Here is a 23,318-nt window from a genome sequence, read left to right on the forward strand (position 1 = left end):
TTGATTTGTGTATCTTCTTAAAAAATAGGGTTTGAGACTAGGCAGTTCTATTCTTCATATTCGTGAGTCTATATAGGTCTTAGACTGTAGATATTCAGTTGAAGAGAATTTTTCCACCTGTTCAGACCTAAATATTTATTGAGCACTTACTGTGTTCTAGTCACTGAGAGTATAGCAGTGAACCGATTTAGGCTCTGTTAGCATTCTAATGGGGGGACAGACAATAAATAGATATATGAAGTCATATTGGGTGCAAGGAATCGTGCAGTGAGAAGTCAAGCTGAGTGAATAAATAGTATTCAAAGCAAAATCTGAGGAAACTGACATGGCCACGATTGTTCTGTTTTGAGGGTTAGGAAAAATTTCTCTCTCTTCAAAGCCTTTTAAATTTGTTTGGTCTATGAATCTTTAGATACTTAATTAGTAGGTAAAAATATGTTTGTTTAGCTAATGGCAGTGTGAACTTGTTAGAAGGGAGTGTTAGGTGTGTAAGGTTTGTAGTACATGTATCATGTGTAAGTTCACTAGTGTTAGCTCTCATTAGGATAGATGCAGCTGGCTTTAATTAACACTTTAGTCTCTGAAAAGTGATATGCTACATCAGTAATTTAGAGTCTGTAAACATGCTGTTTAAATCATTAAGTCGTAGTATATGACTATAGTAGCTGAGGAAAAGGCTTTGGATAAATATTTGCATGGGGTGTACTGAAGATGAGATTGAGCAAAGGCCTCATAGACTTTGGGGGCTGCATGATTCACCTTTGGGCCTTTCTGATGGCTCGGAGACATTTGCTGGACTCCATAATTGGTGTGTATACATGTGGAATTTGTTGAATTAAGATATTTGTTTTAGGTGGTGTTTTTGGAAGCATGCTGCAGTTCTAACTTAAGGACAATTACTGGCATGATTACTGTTGCAGTGTTTTTTTGGGAATTCAGTTTGCAACCGGAATGTGTAATAAAAAAAAAAAAAATCCCACTACAGTTTTGTACCATCTCAACAAAGAAATCTCCGCTGGAGTACTAATCCCTCTAAACATAAAGTCTCCTTTTCTCAGTTTCTGTGTTTTTATCTCTCTTGCTACATTTTCTGTCTAACGCTGGCTGTGATTTTGGATCTCTGAGGACATGGTTGTCTTTTGGGTAGGGGTAAGGAAGAGAGGTATGCTTGAGCTATGGCAGGTCGTTCTTGCTTAGCAGTTCCTACTGATCAAGGTGGGAGGAGATTCAGTTTATGTGTATAGCTGTTGATGGTACCAGTTTTTCTTGAGATTGTATAAAGCCCTTGGAGTTCATTGCTCCCTAATGTTAGTTCAAATATGAAGAGGGGAGCCATTTTTAGTGCCTCCCTGCTTTTTTTTTTTTTTTAAACTTGCTTTGATCTGTCTGCTTTTTGGCTGTTCTGGTATATAGTTTGGTTTTCTACCTGTTTAGGGGAGGAGGCTTTATTTTCAAACCATATTTTGCCTAGCTGGCCTGATTGAATGGCTAGTTAGCTTTGGGACAACATTTTCTGTTTACAGCAATGTTTGCTGTATGCGCCCCAGCCTTGTTTTGTGGATTGAGAGAGAGTAAGGGCAGTTCTTAGCCACCTTCCCTGCATTGTGTCCTACTGTGCTATGCCTGGCTTCTAGTTCCTGAATCTGAGATGGTTGTTAAATGAAGCTGTATCCCCTGGAGTGGCTCCCCTCTGAGCCACTGACTTGCTGTCTTTGACTCACCCATGGTTGCAGTATTCAGAGTGTGTTCTTTAGGTCTTCTCATTATATGTTCTTAGAATCCAATTTGTTTCAAGAAACAAATTTGGAATCTGGAAATTATGCTCATGGTGATTTCGTGGTTATAGGTTTGAGTCGTTAAGCCATAGGTCTTAAACAAATGCTTTGGTTTCTTCCAGGGAAGAACATGCTTAAAAAAAACCTAGTGGCTAAGAGCAGTTGGTTTCTGTTTATGAACTCAATAACCAAGCTTTTTTGTTTTTTATGTCCTAGTCCTGAGCAGAGCCGGCTTTCAGAATGTGAGGAACAAGCAAAAGCAGCGAAGAAAGGGATGTGGAGTGAGGGGAATGGTTCACACACCATCCGGGACCTTAAGTATACCATCGAGAACCCAAGGCACTTTGTGGACTCACACCACCAGAAGCCTGTCAATGGTAGGCTGGCAGAAAGAAACAGCTATAACTCAGGGTGATTTCTTTCTATTTGCTCTCTTTGCTTCTTGAGGTTTATAGGCTCTAGTGAGTCTTTCTTCTGCTTATTTAGTATCCAAGGGAATTCCTTAAGGGTAAAATGACACGATGGCATTTTGGAGTTTGAATTGTGTTCATGCAGATTATATCAGGTATATTTCTAGTTATTTGCCATTAACAGGCAAGTAGTTGTTGGTATTTTACACATTGTGTGAATCTCTCTGTCTCTAAAAGAAGGCTACTTAAATACTACCTCTGCTACTTAGAGGTAGAAACATGTAGTCCATATATATATTCATATGCTATATAGTTTTTGGTCCCACTTTGAGACTTAACTACAGACTTAGTAAAGTAAAAGTATTATCAATCCTGAGTCATTGTTTTTTCTGGCACAGGGTATGTGGTGAGCATTCTAGATTTTGGATGACAAAGCTTTGGTGTGAGCGATGAGGTACCAGAAGGTTCAGAAGACAAAAGCAGTTTTTAGCTGTTTTCCCTGGATTGGTTCTTGCAAACATTCATGATGTGCCAGTGCATCCTCACTTCTCAGAGGGAGGCTTTCTCAGGGTTTGGGGGAGAATTACTGGGTTATATGCAATTTGATTGGGCATTGTTTATCCTTCTCATGGCTTTTTCATAAGTTGTTTATTCTGTCATGCAGCTATCATCGAGCACGTGCGGGATGGCAGTGTGGTCAGGGCCTTGCTTCTCCCAGATTACTACCTGGTTACAGTCATGCTGTCAGGGATCAAGGTCAGACCATAAACGGGTACATGATGGGTATGGGATTGGTAGAAGTGTTTAGTTATAGGTATATTTCTGTACCTGGGACTTTGGATCTCTATTTCCTTCTTGATATTGTTCATTAACCAGAGTTCTTTTATACTTATTTTGGTTTAAATGTTGTAACACAACATTTCTAATCAGATCAAATACCTTTTTTAAAAAATAATTGAAAGCACTCAACCTGTTTGAAATGGAAGATTGTTGAGTGTAAACCTAGAGGAGGAGGAATAAGTGACTCTGAAGTTTGCTGAATATGGCTTATATTAATTCAGAAATACCCGTTTGGTTTTTCAGTTTTTATTTTTGGTACTGGGGATTGAACACAGGGGTGCTTTACCACCAAGCTACATCCCCAGTTCTTTTCATTTTTTATTTTGAGAGAGGGTTGCTGAAGATCTCACTAAGTTACTGAGGCTGGTCTTGGACTGGTGATTCTCCTGCCTCAACTTCCAGAGTCACTAGGATTACAGGTGTGCGCCACTGCACCTGGATCCTATTTGGATTTTTAAGAGATTGGGGATTAAAATCTAGGCCCTGGCAAATCTTCTCTTGATATGGGTATATTGAGGCCTCCCTGAGCTTAGCCTGTAGCAGGTTTGGTGTGGAAAAGGCTTGGGTAGGGTAAGAGAGCCGTCTCTCATTGGTCTGCCTTCCCATCCTGCCTTATTCTCCTTCAGTGCCCAACTTTTCGTCGGGAAACAGATGGCAGTGAAACACCGGAGCCTTTTGCTGCAGAAGCCAAATTTTTTACTGAGTCGCGACTGCTTCAGAGAGACGTTCAGATCATCCTGGAGAGCTGCCACAACCAGAATGTTCTGGGTACCATCCTTCATCCAGTGAGTGTGCACATGCAGCCTGGGTTGTGATGGGCTACGAATGTACTCGGGCTTTGAAGAGCTGCAGTTTGCTTCTCTCTTCTTTCACTCTGTGTTTGTAACATCCATTTAAATATTTTGGAAGGATTACCATCTAATGATTTTGAAGCATTTTTTAGGGAGATATTATTTGTCTAATAGAATTGGACATATCTGGGCAACTTCCTACCCTTAGGAAGTTAATGTCAAATGTTGCTGAGTTCATAAGGGGAAGAGGACTTTATCACTTACTTTCCTAAATGCTTGATCCTGAAGGTGCCAATTGGAAATGCTGGAGATGGCCACATAAGGTAGAATGTGTAATGATATTGTGGAGTAGGGTCAGTGAGGCTCTTTAGGTCAAGAAGTCAGCTGAGTATTGGTAGATCAGTGATGAGGAAACTAATGCATGGAACAATTATTTTCTGTATTTCAGGCCTTATCCAGTTACTTCTTCACTCTGAGCAGGAACTTGGTTCTAATGTACTTAAAGTTCTTATTTATGAGAATTTTACCCTATTGTTTACTGTGGTAGTTAGGTTGTTCTTGGACAAAAAAATGACCTTGTTTTTTGACAACTAAGTTAGTTTTCATTATTGTAACCTATCTGTAATACAGAGTTAAACTACTGTTACTTTTTTGGTTAGATAATTCTTCCACGATAGTACTTTCAGAAGCCTGGGAGGCTTGGTTTGGAGTGTGCCAAGGCCATGTCTGTTTCTTCTGGAGTGCCGAGTGTCTGACCACGCCCAGCCAGATGGCTCTGTGTAGAATAGGAATTGTAATTCACTGAGCAAGGTGTATCTTAAGCCATTCCTTTACCCAGCCTGTTCTTGAACCTCTGCTTATAGAAAGAGGAAAAAGTGCTGATCTTAGGGAAGGAAGGAGTAGGTGTAATTCTACTAAAGATTAACTTCCTTCTCTACCCCAAGAAGAGCTATAGAAATGTCAATTCCATTCAATGCTACTAACATTCATCCTACTCCTATTAAGTGAGAGATACTATGCTGGCTGTTGTCTAGATATGAAATCAATGCTGTTGAAAGGAGTCTCAGAGTAGTATCTCCCATCTTAGAGATGGTTTCTTTTTATTTCTTACGGTGGTTTCTTAATGAGAGAAACTTTTTTTAAAATTTTTATATAGATTGTAGACATGTTTGTTGTGTTAGAAATCTAGAGAAATAAATTCTTTTGCTCCAGAATCTAATCCATATCTGCCTTCTCATGCTGCTTGTTTCTCAGAACGGCAACATCACTGAACTCCTCCTGAAGGAAGGTTTTGCACGGTGTGTGGACTGGTCGATTGCAGTTTATACCCGGGGTGCTGAAAAGCTGAGGGCAGCTGAGAGGTAAGGTCTGTCAGGAAACCCATCCAGCCAAGGAGCCTAGGCAAAGTAATCTAGCCATCTTCTATCACCCATGTGTGTCAGTGTCTCTTATTTCAATAAAGGTTTGGTGAATTCCAAAAGAAGGTAGGATCTCATACAGAGGATTGTCTTCAGTATTAGTCTTTAGGTTTAGTGTAATTCAGTGCTGGGTAGTAAGGGCTCAGATTTTTTCACTTTGACATTATTCTTCATGTGGTTCACTTTTTTAACATTTTCAGTTCATGTTTTTTCCCAAGTCCATATCTTTATTTCTGGATTTGGGGCATTTTGGGATAAAATAAGTTCAGTATTATTTCAGGACAATAAAATCACTTATTAGCTACTCCTAAACAGGTAGGCTGGAGCAGGGCTATGATGGAAAGGTTGAGCCTGTGGGTTCCAAAGTAGAACCATGTCATAATATGAGGCCTGATGCCCTAATTTACTTATAAGTATGTTTTCATCATAAGTGCTAATGCAACTCTGAGGCGCTATTGTCATGTTTCTGGCTTGGTGCTTTGTGATTAAAGCAGAAATAATTTATTTCCAGAAAACAGGCTGTAGAAAATCCAAAGATTCGCTATTTCAAGTGTCAAGGTCAAGTACTTCTGGATGTTTAGGTAAATTTCTTCCATTTGGTGGGGGTAGATGGAAGAAAGTAAAGCAGGTACCAAAAGTAGATACATGGAAATAATACTCAGGAAAATTTGAATCTCCACTTCCTAGCATGCTTATGATCAGAAGACAACAAATAGTCAGTGACAATGGTCTACTCTCAAGGCTTGTTTTGTTATATCAGAATCTTAATAATGATCTTGATAACTTTACATTTTGGTCATTGAGACCTACACCTAAGTAATGTACAACAGAAAAATAACTATAGTGTTTGTATCTTTTCTTAGATCTTCCATATCCCTTTGTACATGTTAGCAGAAATATTTGCAAGTTTTTAAGAATACAGATTTTAATGTGGCCCATTGATACTGCTTGTCTGACAAATGCACGTTTCACGTATTATTTGGAGGAGAAAAAAACAGTGATTACTTAAATTTTTTTTTTTTTAATGTTCTCCCATAATTACATTAGAAAGATATAATAACCTTGTTCAGTTCAGTGTTCCAGGTACTTCTGATTATTCTATGAGGTTAATTTCTTCTTCCATTTTTTTTTTTTTTGGGTGTATGTGTGTTCAGAAATTACTATTCTAGATCATTCTTTTGGTTGAGAATTTTGTTTTTTGAGTTTTTTAAGTTCCTGCCTGTTTGAAGAAAGTGAGTACAATTAAAGTAGTATCTACATGTTTCATAACATCTGCAGAAAATTTTATGGATTTTTTTTGGAGGGTACTCATCATTATAAAACAGGCTTAGATCAGGGAATGCAGGGAATGCAAATCATATCTCAATATGTGATTACTTGCCTGCTGTTTTGCATACTATATTTGAGCTACATGCCTTGTTGGTAAAATTACATCCTCTCAATGGAAGTACTTTATGTATTTTATAACTAGTACATCCTGGTTTTTTCATTTTAGTGCGTGTTAAAAAAAAAAAAATGTTGCAATACTGTCTCCAGAAATAATAGTTCCTTTCCACAGCACATGCATTCACTCATTTGTAAATAGTTTAAGACAGCTGTTCATTGATTTTTTTTTTTTCTTTCCCCAATCTTTGCACATATTCAATTTCCCATTCTTAGTCTGACTCAGAAAATATCTACTGGGCTTAGTACTGGAAAATGAATTTCTAGCATCATTTTTTTTTTTTTTTAAACTCCTACCAATGAACTTCTGTAAGGATTTTGTTTATTTTCCAGTTCTTCTTTAGATGGACTATGATGATGAGAATTTTGGATTCACATAGGATTTGATAGCCGATAACCTTTTTATATTTCAAATGGCAATTGAGCAGGTCTGTGCGCACATGTATGTGAGTTTTTCACATTTGAGACACCACTTACTCTTTGTTGCCCTACCTGTGGTAGTAGCCTCTCAGAAGATAATGGATAAATCACATTTAATTATCAGGGTGGACTTGTACTGTCCAAACTCAAACAGTTGCACACCTTGATCACAGTCTACCAATCATGAGTTTATGTATATAGGTATCTTGGATTTTTTCCATTTGCTGTACACTTTGGATATTTCCATTTGCTATCACTCTTAGTTCTGATTTGACTGGAAACTTACATGTCTGTAGGATAGGATAGGATTCTGTGCTAACTGCTTCCATGATGGTGATGGATTCAGATGGAATGGTCTTGGTCTGGCTGAATGATCTTGTATTCCTGTTTTATTACCAGGTTTGCCAAGGAGCGCAGGCTGAGAATATGGAGAGACTATGTAGCTCCCACTGCTAATTTGGATCAAAAGGACAAGCAGTTTGTTGCCAAGGTGAGTCATTCTCAGCATGTTGATAAGCATAATGGACATGGCTAGGCAAGTGATAATATGAGGATTTGAACAAGTACAAATGGTGTAGTTCTTGAATATCTAAAGGCAAGCATGGTGTGTGTGTGTGTGTGTGTGTGTGTGTGTGTTTTGTAGGAAGTTTAGAAATGATAAGAATATTTACATTTCTCACTGTAAATTAGGATAACTTCATCATAAATTCACAGGTTAAACTTGCAGACACTGTCAGCTTGAAATACTTCTCATATTTTAAGGATGCTTTTTATATACTAAGCAAATGGCGTTCTCTCAGATTTACTGTGTCCAAGTATACATACGCTCGTGTTTCCCTTTATTCTATTTGGTAACTCGTGTGTGTGTGTGTAGTTTTTTTTTTTTCTCCCCACCTCGAGAGTTCTCCTTAACTGATATGACAGAATCAGAACTGTTAACGGATGCTTTAAATGGTCTTATCAATGGTGCTGTAAAAAAAAAAAATTTTTTTTTTTTGGTTGCAGGTTTTGGTAACTTTAATGGTAGACATGTTGTCTGTGCCTTCCCAGAATGCTATAGTGTTTTACAACTTATTTTTTCTTTTGACAAAAGTTGCTGGAAATTTTGTCTGTTTATAGGCAAAAAGTGGTTATGTGCATATTCTTGGACAAGGAGGGCTTTCTCATCAATTAACCATCAGTTTAGAATGGACAGCCACTAGGTGGCACTGTCAGCCTGAAAAATTCTGAAACTGTTTATCTTAGAATGCTAAAATTTTAGCAAAGTCTCCAAGGAATTGGTAAATTTTTTCACTCTCTCTTTTATGATGCCCAAAGTAATAGGTCATGGAGTGCTCAAGTGTCCTCTTTCCTTCTTTTAGTAGGTGCTAAAGAGCTGTTAGGTTAGTCATAATCACCCCCTGTAGTAGACCTGAATGGGGTTGTCCCTGGTGATTTTTCCTCTGTGCATCTAATAGGTCGAGATGTAGATCAGAGGGCCTCTGCCTCCTTTCTGTGTGAGGAATATACTCGTGTGCATGGACTGCTTTACCTACTTGGAACTCACTTAGTTGTGCCTGTGTTTTCTGGAAGTTAAAATGTTGTTACTGAATCAAAGCATAACCATTCACTCAACAAGGGAGGTAGGGGTTTAATTTTACCATCATTACTTTGAGAGTCTGTGGCATTAGTGATATCTGTGAGGCTTTGGAGAGTCCCATCACCTTGCCCTGTCTCTGTCAGCACGTCCTCACTTATAGAAAAACCTGGAAGATGAGTTTTGGGCTTTTGCTGGTTGGGGAACTAAGAGATTGCAGATGAAAGAAATTCAAAGGATTAGATGATTGGGCTGATAGCTTTATCATTTGTCTAAAGTATGATGTACTATCAACTAGAAAAGGGAGAAATGGCAGTAGGAGCATTTCTTCTACTCTTTAAAATCCTGGGGTGTATGGTGGCACATGCCTGTAATCCTAGCAACTTGGAAGGCTGAGGTAGGAATATCACAAATTTGAGGCCAACCTTGGCAACTTTAGGAGACCCTGTTTCAAATAAAAGGTTAAAAGGGCTGGAGATGTGGCTCAGCAGTAGAGGGCTTTGGGGTTGGGGGTGGGGCAGGAGATTTACCATGTTTTTAAAATTCTTAAGCGTATTTTTTTTTTGAAAACAGGAAAAGTACATAAAGAGAGTAAGCAAAATACTCATATTACCTAAAACATTATGATGTAGCTGTTTTTCTAAACAGACTTGATCATATGGTCTTATCTCTAAATTGGAAGACCTATGGTTCTTAGGCCAAATCTGGCTCTGCCCTTGTTCGTATGACCTATGGATTTTTTTTTTTTTTTAAATACACGACAGCGGAATGTATTACAATTATTATTACACATATAGAGCACAATTTTTCATATCTTTGTATAAAGTATGTTCATGCCAATTCATGTCTTTATACATGTACTTGTTTTTTTTTCTTTTGCATTACAATTCTTATTACACATATATACCACAATTTTTCATGTCTCTGTATAAAGTGGGTTGACACCCAATTCGTGTCTTCATGCATGTACTTTGGATAATGATGTCCATCACATTCCACCATCCTTGCTAATCCCCTGCCTCCTTCCTTTCCCTCCCTCCCCTCTTCCCTATGATCTATGGATTTTACACAGGAGAAAAACATTTTTTTGTGGTATATGAAAAATTTTCAAAATTAAATTTCATTATCATGAATAAATTGGAGCCTAGCCATCTGTATTTGTTTATATATTGTCTGTGGTTGTTTTCCTGACACAATGGCCGAGTTCTGTAGTTGTTATGGAGTTGTTGAAAACTCTTTGAGTTTAGCTTACAAAGTGTGAAATATTTGCTAATGGCATTTATATAAAGTTTGATGATCCCTGATCTGTTTCATTCTTACTCAGAGTGCCTTGCTATGAAATGAGAAGCTTGAGATAAAATGTTAGTCCCTGCACTACTTCCTTTGTCAAGAAAAATTTGAAGCTGGGAATACAGCTCAGTATGGGTCTAGCTTGCTTGAGGTCCTGGGTTTGATCCCCAGCAACCAATGCCCCCCATAAAAATTGAAGGGAAAGACTTGCTACAAAACATACCAGTAGTGCTCTTCCTATGTATGTAGTTGATTAATATTGTGGTATAAGTTCCTTATCTCATTGCATACTGACAGCTGCTTTAAGTAGTATCAGTCTGTACTCTTTTGTGCATAAATTTTACTTTTATAAATGCTTACTTTTAATACAGAAAAAAGGTAAGCTTTCTGTAGGCTTATTAACAAATGTAGTCCAATTTCTGTCTCTCTTGAGGCACATTCAGTTCTTTGCTAATTCTTACCTGTGAATAAAATAATATATATATATATATATATATATATATATATATATATATATATATATATAGTTATTTTTTTAAAAAATTTAGTTTTGGGTGTAACCACTTTCCTTTATTCCATGGGTGAAAATGAATTTAATTTTGTGACTCAAACATACATACTCACATGGGTACACATGTGCTCTTTCCCATCCTTCACATATGATTATATCATAATTTTGGTTAAATTAATATTCAGTATTTACTTTGTAAATGCTACTCACCACAGAGCTACATCTGTATAGCTTTCTAAAAAAACTTCTAATGTGCACATCATATTTATTTATTTATTAATTATTGTAGATGGACACAACACCTTTATTTTATTTATTGGTTTTCGTGTGGTGCTGAGGATCAAACCCAGTGCCTCACACATTCGAGACTAGTGCTCTACCACTAAGCCATAACCTCAGCCCCTATATCCATATAGATTTTGAAAGTAATTTTCATTTCCTGCACACTTTTTCATTTTCCCTATAATTAATGTTTTTTAACATTTATGTGTATATATATATATATTTTTTTTTAAAGAGAGCGAGAGAGAGGAGAGAGAGAGAGAATTTTTAATATTTATTTTTCAGTTTTCGGTGGACACAACATCTTTATTTTATTTTTTGTGGTGCTGAGGATCGAACTCAGTGCCCCGTGCATGCCAGGTGAGCGCGTTATCGCTTGAGCCACATCCCCAGCCCTGTATATAAATTTTTTAATATATTTTTTAAGTTATTGCTGGACATAGTACCTCTATTTTATTTATTTATTTTTATATGATACCGAGGATCGAACTAATGCCTTACATATGCTAGGCCACTACTCCAGCTTCCATTTACATATATTTTAAAATACATGCTGTTAATTCAATTCTCACACCTTCTACCTGTCTAAATTTTCTCTCAGGACATCCATTCAGTTTTATAATCTTATTTTAAAAGTACTTTCTTGGAGCCTTGTGACCTGCACTAATTTTGTCCAGTTCCTCTCTTTGCCTGTTATATGTTTGTTTGGATTTCTTCATCATTATCCTGAGGGGGTTTCTTTGCTTTATTCTCTGGTTAGAACTATGCTTGTTGGATCCCATCACTTTTTCTTTATTCTTTATTAATTCATTTTGACAGCATACTTTTTCTGTAACTTCATGGCAGATGTGCTAAAGGTAAATTTTCTGAGACCTTTCATATCCATTCTCTAGTTAAACTTTATTGATAATTTAGCCGGGTATAGAATTTTATTTTGGAAGTTATTTCCAACAGAATTGTTAATTTATTATCCCATCATCTAGTTAAGATTTTTTTTCTTGTTTTTTAGAGTTTGAAACCATTCTGATTCCTTATTTTGTATGATTTGTTATTTTTTCTCTCTAGAGGGATTTAGCAAATTCTTTTTGATTCTAGCATTCTGACATTTCTCCATGATTTTATTCATATGTGAGTATATTATACTTAAATGTTTAGATCTTTGGTTTTGGACCTTTTTGCCTCCACCCAACTCTTTTGTTGAATTCCATCTAATTTGTCTGTCCTCCTTTTTCCTAGAACTCCCATTTATTATTTAAATGTTGGGCTTTGTGGGCTGGTATTCTTGTTTTTTTCTTTTATTTTCCTTGTCTGTTTTTTGTTCTTTCTATATCTCTTTCTGTTTATTTTTCAACCCTTCTCTTCTGTTCTTTAATTTCTAAGAGTTATTTTTTATTCTCTGAATGTTTTCTTTTTACTACTTAAAATAACATCTTGGACTGAGGCTGTAGCTCAGTGGCAGAGTGCATGCCTAGCATGCTTGAGGCACTGGGTTCGATCCTTAGCACCACATAAAAATAAACAAATAAAATAAAGACATTTTGTCCATTTACAACTACAAATTTTTTTTTTAAATAACATCTAAAACTTATTATATGTGTGAGAAATTAATTTTCTTGAAGTGTTCCTTGTACACTCTCTGTATCCCTCTATTCCTTGGTTATTTTGGTTCTGCATTTTTCTTATTGCAGGCTTCCTCAGATATTTGATAATCCTTTGTCATTTCTCTTTCTTTGTTTTAGAATGAGGTATTAAGTACTGAGTTGGAAGCATTGAACTTAAGTGTGGGTTTAGGGCATACATCTTGAAATTCAGCAGCTTCTTACAGAGATTTGAAACCAATTCTAGCATTCGGCCCCATTTTAAATCCCATTTAAGATGTCTGATTTGACAGTTTGAGACTTTTGACAAGTTGGGGATAGTGAAGGAGACTTGACTGTAAATCAGATTGACCAGAGTGTTTTCTCACCACTGGCTCTGGATTTCACTTTTGTGAATATGTAGACTCAGTTGCATCTGTTTACTTTGTAGCTTCTAGAGTTTTGTGGCAGTATTCCGTATGTTATCATGTCTTTGTCCTCTTGGGCTTATATAGATACATAAATAGGTAAATATGTTTAGCAGAAAGAAGCAGAATAAACCTTTAAGCTTTCTTCTTTATCTGGCGCATAATATTCCATTGTGAAGCTGCACTATAATTTACTTAACCAGCTACCAATAAGTCAATATTCATGTAGTTGGCAGTTTTTCTAGTATTTAGAGAGTTTTATAAATCTCCATGTAAGTGGTATTTATTTCCTTAGAAATGATTTGGAACATATTTGTCAAATAGCTCTTCAGAAATGTTAACCTCTTCAGAGGGTATACCTGTCTTTATTTTCTAATATGTGATAGGATAGGGGTTAGCCAATTTTTTTTCTGAAAAGAATACAAAGTAAATATTTTAGGCTTTGCAGGCCATATGGTCCCTGTGCAGTGGGCTGCATGGCCATTGGATCATAGTTTGCCAACACTGGATATCAACACTGAATTAAAAAGGAAAAAATGATCCGCCTTATTTTTCATAACCTAGCATGCTGCTGTAGTTCTACAGTCAATTTTTACACAATGTAAAATGTCTATAAGTGCCTAATAACTTTTTTAAGGGAAACTAATAGTCTTCAGGTACCCAGGGTCCACACCCACATAGTTGAAAAGTCCCATGAGGTTTTGCTGAGGATTCTACTCTGAGAATCATGTGATTCTGAGGTCTTAGCAAATAGTGATTCTTTCTTCATCAGTCACTCTGTTTTTTTAAGGAGTTAATTGTATAGGGCACAGCTAAAATAACCTGAAGTGCCTACAAAAGCTAACCTCTGACTTCTTTAGCTGGGTGCCTCTGAGGCTCCTTAGTTGATTTCTGAAACTGATGCAAAACTATGGACCAGTGTTGGTTAAGAGGCTCACTCTGACAAATTTGAAATTTAACCAAGTGTTTCTCTTTTGAAAGACTGGTTTCCATTGTCTGCTTAAGCAGTCTTACTTCTCAAGGAATGAGATGCAAGGGAGGGCTCTCCTTGTCTCTCCAGGTTAGCAGAAAAGCATGTTCCCTTCACAGTGATTAGCTGAAGCCTGCCTGAGACTTTTGTGCCTGTCGTGGCCTGCCAGTTCCCTGCCTGCCTTCCCTGTGGCGTTTTAGCTGATCTGTGCTGTTTGTAGCCATATGGTCCCCTGAGCACGTGGCTTGGCTTCCCTGTCCCTGCTGCTGGATCTGTGGGCATTGCAGATTTCACAGACCTGAATAGCATTGCTGAGGGGAGGGGAAGTGGAAGTATGTCCTCAAGAGGTGTCTTCTCACTGTCCTGCTGGTTAGAGGCTTTGTGCTTGGCTCTCTGTCCCTGTGTGATAGTTTAAAGAAACGGAGCCCCAAACTGGGTGCTTTGAGACATTAAAAACCTGGAAGTATTTCCTGCCTTCAAGGAGCTTACCCTTTTGGACTTTTGCTTGGGAACCCTACATAGTTGATTGGCATTAGTGGCCAAGTCCAGTTTTGTAGATCATAGCTATTAGCTATCTGTGGATGCATTTGAATGTAACTGGTTTTGTCCTGATTATTTTTTGCTGTGCTTCCACTTGTACAAGAGTTATTTAGCATCACAGCTGTAGATGGAGTCCATTATTATGTCTCTGAGGCTTTCCCCCCAGTTTTTTTCTGTTGTAAAATTCACATAATATAAAATTTACTACCCTAATCATTTTAAATGTACAGTTCAGCGATATTAAGTATAGTCATATTGTTGTGCAGCTATCATCAGAATTCATCTTCAGGATTCTTTATCTTATAAAACTAAAACTATACCACTTAAATAATAATTGTCTTCCCATTCTTCGTTTTCATTAGCCCCTTGAAACTATCATTCTACTTTCTGTCTCTATGATATGGACTGCTCTAAGTAACTCATTTCAGTAGAATCATATGGTGTGTCTTTTTTGTAACTGGCTTATTTAGAATGTGTCTCCATACTTCATACATGTTATAGCATGTGTCAGAATCTCCTTGCTTTTTAAGGCCAAATAGTGATCCAGTCTATGTATACATTTTAAACTTGTTTGCTTATCTGTTGATGGATACGGGGCTTGTTTACACATTTTAACTATGGTGAACAATGCTGCCACAAGTTTGAGTGTAAAAGCATCTTTTGAATAACTTGTTTTCATTTCTTTTAAGTTATGTACCAAGAAGTGGATTGCTGGTGATTTTATCTTTAAGTTTTTGAGGAACTGCTACCCTGTACCATTTGTATCTCCATCAGCACTACACAAAGGTTCTAATTTCTCTACATCCTCTCTAACATTTGGTATTTTCTGGATTTGTGTTGCTGTTTTCTGTTTTGCTTTTGTTTTGGTACCAGGAATCGAAACCAGGGTGCTTAAGCGCTGATCCATATCCTCAGCTTTTTTAACAATTTTGAGACAGGGGCTTGTGAAGTTGCTCAGGCTTTGCTAAGTTGCTGAGGATGGTCTCAACCTTGTGATCTTTCCTGCCTCAGCATCCTGAGTTGTTGGGATTATAGGCATGCATCACCATTCCTGGTCATCCCTATCCCTTTTTATTTTTATTTTTTTTGAGACAGGATCTCACTAAGTTGCTGAGGCTGGCTTTAAACTTGTGATCCTTCTGCTTAACTTCCTGAGTCACTGAGATTATAGGGGGTGGGGCGCCCTTGCTCTTGGCTCATGTTTTTATGATAGTAGCTATCTTAGTGGGTATAAAGTAGTATTTCATAATTTTGATTTGCATTTACCTTAATGATTAGTGGTGTTGAACATCTTTTCCTGTGCTTATTTATCATTTGAAAATCTTTATGTCTATTTTAAAGTTCTCTGTGTGCCCAGCTTTTAGTTTTTGTGATCAAATCTAGAGCCTTTTACCTATTTTTGAATTGTGTTGTTGTTGTTGAGTTTTAGGAATTCTATATATATTCTGGAAATTTGTTATCAGATATATGATCTGGAAATAGTTCCCATTCTGTGAGTTATTTTTATTTTGTTAGTAGTACTTTTGGTGTACAAATTTTTAAAACTTTTATGCTGTCTAATTTGTCTACTTTTTGTTGTTAAGTTGCCTGTTTTCTTTGTTGTCATATTCAAGAAATCATTGCCAAATATGAAGTTGTAAAGTTTTTGCCTTGTGAATTTTTCTAAGAATTTTGTAGTTTTAGACTTATGTATTTAAGTTATGGATGCACAATGAATTAGTTTTTAATATATGGTGTTAAATAAACATCCAACTTTGTTTTTTTTTTTTTTTGCATGTGGATATCCAGTTTTATCAGCATCATTTACTGAGAAGATTGCTCTTTTCTCATTGATGGTATTGACATCCTTGTCAATAATCATTTGACCATATAGCCAACAACTTTATTTCTGAACTGTGTCCCAATGAGCTGTACGTCTCTTTTACCCTATAGTTTTGGTTACTGTAGTTTTGCAGTAAGTTTTGAAATCAAGAAGTATGTGTCCTCCAGCTTTGTTCTTCCCTTTTCAGTTTGTTTTGGTAATTTGTGGTCCCTTAAGATTTGATATGAATTTTATGATGAGTGTTCCTTTTCTTTTTTTTTAACTTTTTATTATTAGTTTTCAAAACATTACATAGTTCTTGACATATCATATTTCATACATTTGATTCAAGTGGGTTATGAACTCCCATTTTTACCCCGTATACAGATTGCAGAATCACATCAGTTACACATCCACTTTTTTACATACTGCCATACTAGTGTCTGTTGTGTTCTATTGCCTTTCCTATCCTCTACTATCCCCCCTCCTCTCCCCTCCCATCTTCTCTCTCTACCCCATCTACTGTAATTCATTCCTCCCCCTTGTTTTTTTTCCCTTTCCCCTCACTTCCTCTTATATGTAATTTTGTATAACAATGAGGGTCTCCTTCCATTTCCAAGCAATTTTCCTTCTCTCTCCCTTTCCCTCCCACCTCTCGTCCCTGTTGAATGTTAATCTTCTTCTCATGCTCTTCCTCCCTGCTCTGTTCTTAGTTGTTCTCCTTATATCAAAGAAGACATTTGGCATTTGTTTTTTAGGGATTGGCTAGCTTCACTTAGCATAATCTGCTCTAATGCCATCCATTTCCCTGCAAATTCCATGATTTTGTCATTTTTTAGTGCAGAGTAATACTCCATTGTGTATAAATGCCACATTTTTTTTTTATCCATTCATCTATTGAAGGGCAATAGGTTGGTTGGTTCCACAGTCTAGCTATTGTGAATTGTGCTGCTATGAACATCTATGTAGCAGTATCCCTATAGTACGCTCTTTTAAGGTCTTTAGGGAATAGTCCGAGAAGGGGAATAGCTGGGTCAAATGGTGGTTCCATTCCCAGCTTTCCAAGGAATCTCCATACTGCTTTCCAAATTGGCCGCACCAATTTGCAGCCCCACCAGCAATGTACAAGTGTACCCTTTTCCCCACATCCTTGCCAGCACTTGTTGTTGTTTGACTTCATACTTCAAACTATACTACAGAGCAATAGTAACAAAAACAGCATGGTACTGGTACCAAAACAGGCGGGTGGACCAATGGTACAGAACAGAGGACACAGAGACCAATCCACAAAATTACAACTATCTTATATTTGATAAAGGGGCTAAAAGCATGCAGTAGAGGAAGGATAGCATCTTCAACAAATGGTGCTGGGAAAACTAGAAATCCATATGCAACAAAATGAAACTGAATCCCTTTCTCTCGCCATGCACAAAAGTTAACTCAAAATGGATCAAGGAGCTTGATATCAAATCAGAGACTCTGCATCTGATAGAAGAAAAAGTTGGCTCCAATCTACATATTGTGGGGTCAGGCTCCAAATTCCTTAATAGGACACCCATAGCACAAGAGTTAATAACAAGAATTAACAAATGGGACTTACTCAAACTAAAAAGTTTTTTTCTCAGCAAGAGAAACATTAAGAGAGGTAAATAGGGAGCCTATATCCTGGGAACAAATTTTTACTCCTCACACTTCAGATAGAGCCCTAATATCCAGAGTATACAAAGAACTCAAAAAATTAAACAATAAGAAAACAAATAACTCAATCAGCAAATGGGCCAAGGACCTGAACAGACACTTCTCAGAGGAGGACATACAATCAATCAACAAGTACATGAAAAAATGCTCACCATCTCTAACAGTCAGAGAAATGCAAATCAAAACCACCCTAAGATACCATCTCACTCCAGTAAGTTTGGCAGCAATTATGAAGTCAAACAACAACGAGTGTTCCTTTTCTATAAAACTTGTCTGTGGAATTTTGGTAGAGATCACATGAAATCTATAAATTGCTTTGAGTAATATTGGTATTTTGACAATTAAGTCTTCTAATCCATGAACATGAAATGTGTCTCCACTTAACATAAGTTGTCTTTAATTTCTCTTAGCATATTTTTGTAGTAGTTTTTTTTTTACTTCCTTAGTTAATTCTGAAGTATTTTCCTCTTTTTTATATGATTGGAAATGCAGTTCTCATTTGAATTGTTAGCAGCTGATTTTGAGTGTTGGCTTTGTATCTTTCCATTTTGTGAATTTGTTTATTAATTCTAACAGTATTTGTGGGTTTTGTAGACATACATTATGTGAGAATAGTGATATTTTATTTCTTCCTTTTCAATTTGTTTGCCTTTGGTTTCTTTTCCTTGCGTAGTTGCTCTGGCTAGAATTACTAGGACAATGTGGATTGGAAATGACTTTTGATATGATTTTTAAGGAAGAATACTTCTTAATATTTGGAACATTATATAGACTCTTTCAGTATGTTCTTTTATGGTAATGTGGAGGGAACCAATAAAATACTAACTATCTCCCTGATTTTTTCAAGTGAAAAGGAAGTCTGGGGATGATTTGGCTAGAAGGGTGGCCACTGCTGGTTTGAAGCTTATATTAGCAATCTAGCTTGCTCATTTGAATAAGAAAACATTAAAAATTTAAAAAATTTTTTAGTGACAGTTTTACAGCAGACAGCACAGGGAACTCTATCAAATTATCCTTCTTCTCCCAATCTAGTTTGCCCTACTGGCTTACGTGTGTGGTACATTTGTTGTATGGTATGTTATTATTAATTAAAGGTCTGCCTTTATTAGGTTTTCTCGATTTTTCTACTAATATCTTTTTCTCTTCCAAAATAACCACATCATATTTAGTTATCATGTTGCCTTAGCCTTCTCTTGGATATGACAGTGTCTTTCCTTGTTTTTCATGACGATAGTTTTGAAGAGTGCTGATCAGGTGGTTTTTTAGGATGGCCCCTGTTGAAATGTATCTAATGCCTGATTTCTGTTTGGGTTCATTTGACAGTATCTGATCTGAATTTGCTTAGGCCTAGAGGTTCTTCCATCATGGTATCATGATTCTTTCATTTTTGTGAAGAACAGGCTGGCAGCTCTGCTTTCGTGAGGGACTGGGGAGAGCAGACATGGCATACAACCTTAAGGAGAAGTAGAAATAGCCAGATGTCATGATGTCAAAGAGGGAGAAGGGTATTTGCATCTTATTCCAGGTGACTTCATCAAAGGATGCTCTCTGGTGGTACCTGAAGAAGCCTCGTTTAGGTTGACGATTCTCTTGCTTCTTTCTGTTATTGAGATTTGGGGCAGCAATGAAGCTGTAGGTGGTTGTATCTGGGGAGCTATTGAAAGAGTCTTTCTAGCTCAGGTGGCTGTGCTAAGGCTCTTTGTTCCTCCCCTGCTTCTTGCTGCAGAGTTAAAGAAACCACACAACAGCAGCTATTGGCCACCCAGTGAGCACTGTTGATGAGCTCTGCAGATAGAGTATGGCAGAGGGCTGCAGAATTAGATGGATGTCCTTTGCCCTTGACAGATCTTGGTAGTTCTCTTGACTTGTGGCAGCCCTTACCCTATACCTTGTCATCATTAACTGTTGAGATTCAAGAAATGGGGAGGGAATGGGATTTAGTGCTTGTATCTTATGTCCAGCTAGTGGTTTGCTCTGTATGGATTTCTGCTGCTGGGCTTTCAGTGCTCTCTTAGTGTGTATGCTTGAGGGTGGCTGGATTAAGGATCCATAGCTTGTGGAGAAGGTGAGCATTATGGGCATACTTCAGTTACCTGATGAAAAGCACAAGAAATATTACTGTTCAAAGTGGTCTGCAATGGTGCTGAGTAGCAGGCTTTGGATAGTAACCCCTCTGCATTTTACTTAGTGTATAGCATGGGACATAACCCAGTGTTTTATGGCTATTCCATGCCTATGCTTAGGTGCTCCTTATTCTCTGGACAGTAATGACATAATTTACAGAGAAATAGAAAACCATAACCACACACACACACACACACACACACACACAAGCGAGCGCACGCGTGCATGTACTTACCCTACCCTCAACTCCCAGAACAGTGAGCTTCACGTAGATGGCAGCGTCAGAGTACGCAGTTCCTGAAGAGGAGGTTTCTAATCAGGGAGATGCCGAGCAGAGTCTGCTGCTGTGGCCTAAAATTTGCAGCTCCAAGAATCCATTCCCTGCTGCCGCTGCTAACGCATTATAAGGCATGACGAATACTAGTACCTTGTCACAGGGTATGCTTAGATCTTCACATTCTAGAATCAGGGGGTGAAGGTGTGAGCACTGTGACACTTTCCCTGGTGTTATTCTTTGCAAGCATGACTAGGGTACAGAGAATGTTGAAAATGGTTGTAATGTCTTGATTATAGGAACTTGCCTGTTTTTTGCAATTAAAAATTTAATAAGAGTATTGGTTAGAAAGAATTATAGATCTGTCCAGCATTGAAATTTTGGAAATAGTGTCCTTTGTGTACATTTGAGACACCAGAAGATTACCTTATTATTCTTCAGCTATCCTTTTGAAGGAGGAACTGTATTGATTGGCTGTATTAGCTGTTTTCCTTGGAATGGCTTAGAGGAATTTTTTCTTCCCTTTGGTTTGAAGTTAGAATAGCAGAATAAATAGCACATATTGTGTAAATCTCACCCCTTAAATATTCTATCATCCATTTTCCTTTAACACAAATGTAAGATTTTAAAGGAATAGGGAAATCATTAGCTGGGGCCTTTCTATTTTGGTCAGTCATTCTCTTCTGCTATCTTTAAGGAAAACACTCTATTATAGTGAGAATTTCTACCTGGCACTAATGTGTCTAGGTTGCAATAGAAATAAGGTCTAGTTTTTTTTTTTTCAGTTACTGAACCTAAATTTTTGGTTATACCTTCTAATTAGTTCTTAGGTTCTAATCTCATGGTCATACAATTTTTCTGGTTGGTGTAAGGGGCTCTTTGGAGGGTCCTATACCCTTTGGTACCACCCATATCTAGATAACCAACACTGGACCTTGGTCCTGGTGTGACCACATGTCAATACCTTTTGTTACTTTTTATCTTCTATCAAGTTTTTTTCTGCCCAGGTGATTTTTGGATTCTGGCTCTTTGGATTTTAGCATTTTGCTTTCTTAATCTGTCATAAAGGTTATAACAAAATGCTTATGGTTATTAGAGGCTTTCTTTTTTGTTGCTGCCTCAGTTACAAATTATTCTGATGTATAATAGACATTTTTAAAAAATTCCCTTCTCCTAATCTACTCAGTTCTTTCTCAGATCCTTCATTACTTTGCTGATCCTTGCCTGTTCCTCACACTCTTCCATTATTCATCGTGGCCAGGACCTGGGATATCCTTCCATCCTCCAGCTGTAGCCTAACAGTGGATGATTTGGAGCTTGGTTCCAACTGTCATCTTTCTTTTTTTTCATTTATTCTGTTTGATGGCACTTGGATCCTGCTACTTCCTGTTGTGCATAATTTCTCACTTGTTTTTGTTTTTTGCTTTCTTCAGATTATTTCTTAAAGCATTCTTTGTTTTTGGTTTGTGGTTGGCTGGTTCTATGGGAAAAGGTAGAGAGTAGCTGTTATTGGAGGAGTCTGTAAGTAAATGGCTGTATTTTGTGCTAAAAGATGCTAAAAGTTCTTACTTAGGTCTTCCCTGGGCACCGAGGTTCACATCTGTAATCTCATTGACTTGTGTGCTGAGGTAGGAGGATCACAAGGTCAAGGCCAGCCTAAGCAATTTGGCTAGACCCTGTCTCAAAAATTATGAAAAAGGAGTGGGGATATAGCTCATGATAGTGACCAGCATGGATGAAACCTGGGTTCAATTCCTAATATCTTAAAAAAAAAAAAAAAAAAATCTTGGGCCTTCCAGGAAATAGAGAAGCCTCCTTTAAGATACTTCCCAGTGTGACATTCATTATGGCAAAGGAGTGTCTAGCTGCTTTTGTGTCATGCATAAAAGAGAAAGGAAATTTTTCCAGTCTACTCTCACTGTGTGGCAGCTGACCCTATAGTTTGTTCAGCCACCTGGTGGTTCCTGATGGGCCCTGATTGAAGCACAGAAGAGTTTGATTTTTATTCTGCAGATGCAGTAGATAGTGACAGTGTTTGTAGTCAGCAGCTACCTTGTAGCAAAGTATTGCTTGCAAAAATACCAAACAGCCTTGAAACAACAGGGTCTGAATATAATTGAGTGAATTGTAGACTGCTGACTGTATTATGGGTTCTGGTTGTAATCTTGTTGTGGCACTATCCCTGTTTGAATGGAATTTTATTCTGCACACATTGGGTGGAATGTTCTAATAACCTTCACAGAGGAATATTTGTGCTTTTGCCCTTCAAATATATTCTTGTAGTCCATACTCAAAAGTTAATCTTTTCTGCTAAGAGTGTGGGTACAACATTAATGATTTTGGTTTCCACAACAGAGAAGTCCATAGTAGTGCTCTGGAAAAAAGGTGGCTTAAGTAGCTGAGGAATTATCTTAGTAATTTAATGTTTCTGCCTGAGATTAATAGCTAAGCATCTTCTTTCCCATGCCGAGATGACAATTCTTTTTTGTCCTTTACTTGCCTTTGATTTTTTTGCCTCTGTTGGGCCATTTTTTTCTCATCTAGTGTTGGTATCTTTCTAATCCAACCCTTGCCTCTTCTTCTAGATTCATATTGAGACAGGGATTTTGATTTTAGTTTAAAACCTGTTTCAAGGAAAATCTTCAATAACATGTAGGGACTGGATTTCCAGTTCTTAAGCTTTATAGATAACCACATGTCTCGGTTAGGGCAAAAGATAAAAAGGATTGACCATCTTTGTGAATGATATAGATTCTGTCTTGCTAAGAAATCATTGTAAAGTCTCCGGGAACTGATAATTATAGTAATTTTCTCTGAATTTGCTAACGATGAAGGATGATATTAGATCTGCCCAAAATGGCTGTTGATCTTGTTTTCTGCCTATGACTATGGTGGGCCTTGCTCCTAGGTGTGTGGAGTAGACATTGAAAACCAGTGTGAACATTTTTGCCTTCTTGTCTTCAGGTGATGCAGGTTCTGAATGCTGATGCCATTGTTGTGAAGCTGAACTCCGGAGACTACAAGACCATTCACCTGTCTAGCATTCGACCACCGAGGCTGGAAGGGGAGAATACACAGGTGAGAAAATGCAAGCAGCCAAGCCTCTGTGCCAAAACTAAAGGGAAGAAGCTAGAGAATCAATTAAATGGT

At 37.4% G+C, this 23,318-nt stretch overlaps 1 protein-coding gene across 2 annotated transcripts in view; it reads left to right on the top strand.

The window, feature by feature from the left end:
* Nucleotides 1-23,318, top strand: part of Snd1 (staphylococcal nuclease and tudor domain containing 1) — a 412,411-nt gene that overhangs the window by 43,868 nt on the left and 345,225 nt on the right. For both annotated transcript variants that reach the window (XM_058572140.1, XM_046422386.2), the window contains 6 exons: nucleotides 1,992-2,152; nucleotides 2,850-2,941; nucleotides 3,652-3,810; nucleotides 5,071-5,177; nucleotides 7,497-7,587; nucleotides 23,133-23,246. In XM_058572140.1, coding sequence (XP_058428123.1) covers nucleotides 1,992-2,152; nucleotides 2,850-2,941; nucleotides 3,652-3,810; nucleotides 5,071-5,177; nucleotides 7,497-7,587; nucleotides 23,133-23,246 — 724 coding nt within the window. The remainder of the gene's footprint in view (nucleotides 1-1,991; nucleotides 2,153-2,849; nucleotides 2,942-3,651; nucleotides 3,811-5,070; nucleotides 5,178-7,496; nucleotides 7,588-23,132; nucleotides 23,247-23,318) is intronic.

This window comes from Marmota monax, unplaced genomic scaffold, assembly GCF_021218885.2.
Source record: "Marmota monax isolate L192 unplaced genomic scaffold, Marmota_monax_Labrador192_F-V1.1 WCK01_AAM20220418_F8-fsc00027, whole genome shotgun sequence".
Classification (NCBI taxonomy): Eukaryota; Metazoa; Chordata; class Mammalia; order Rodentia; family Sciuridae; genus Marmota; species Marmota monax.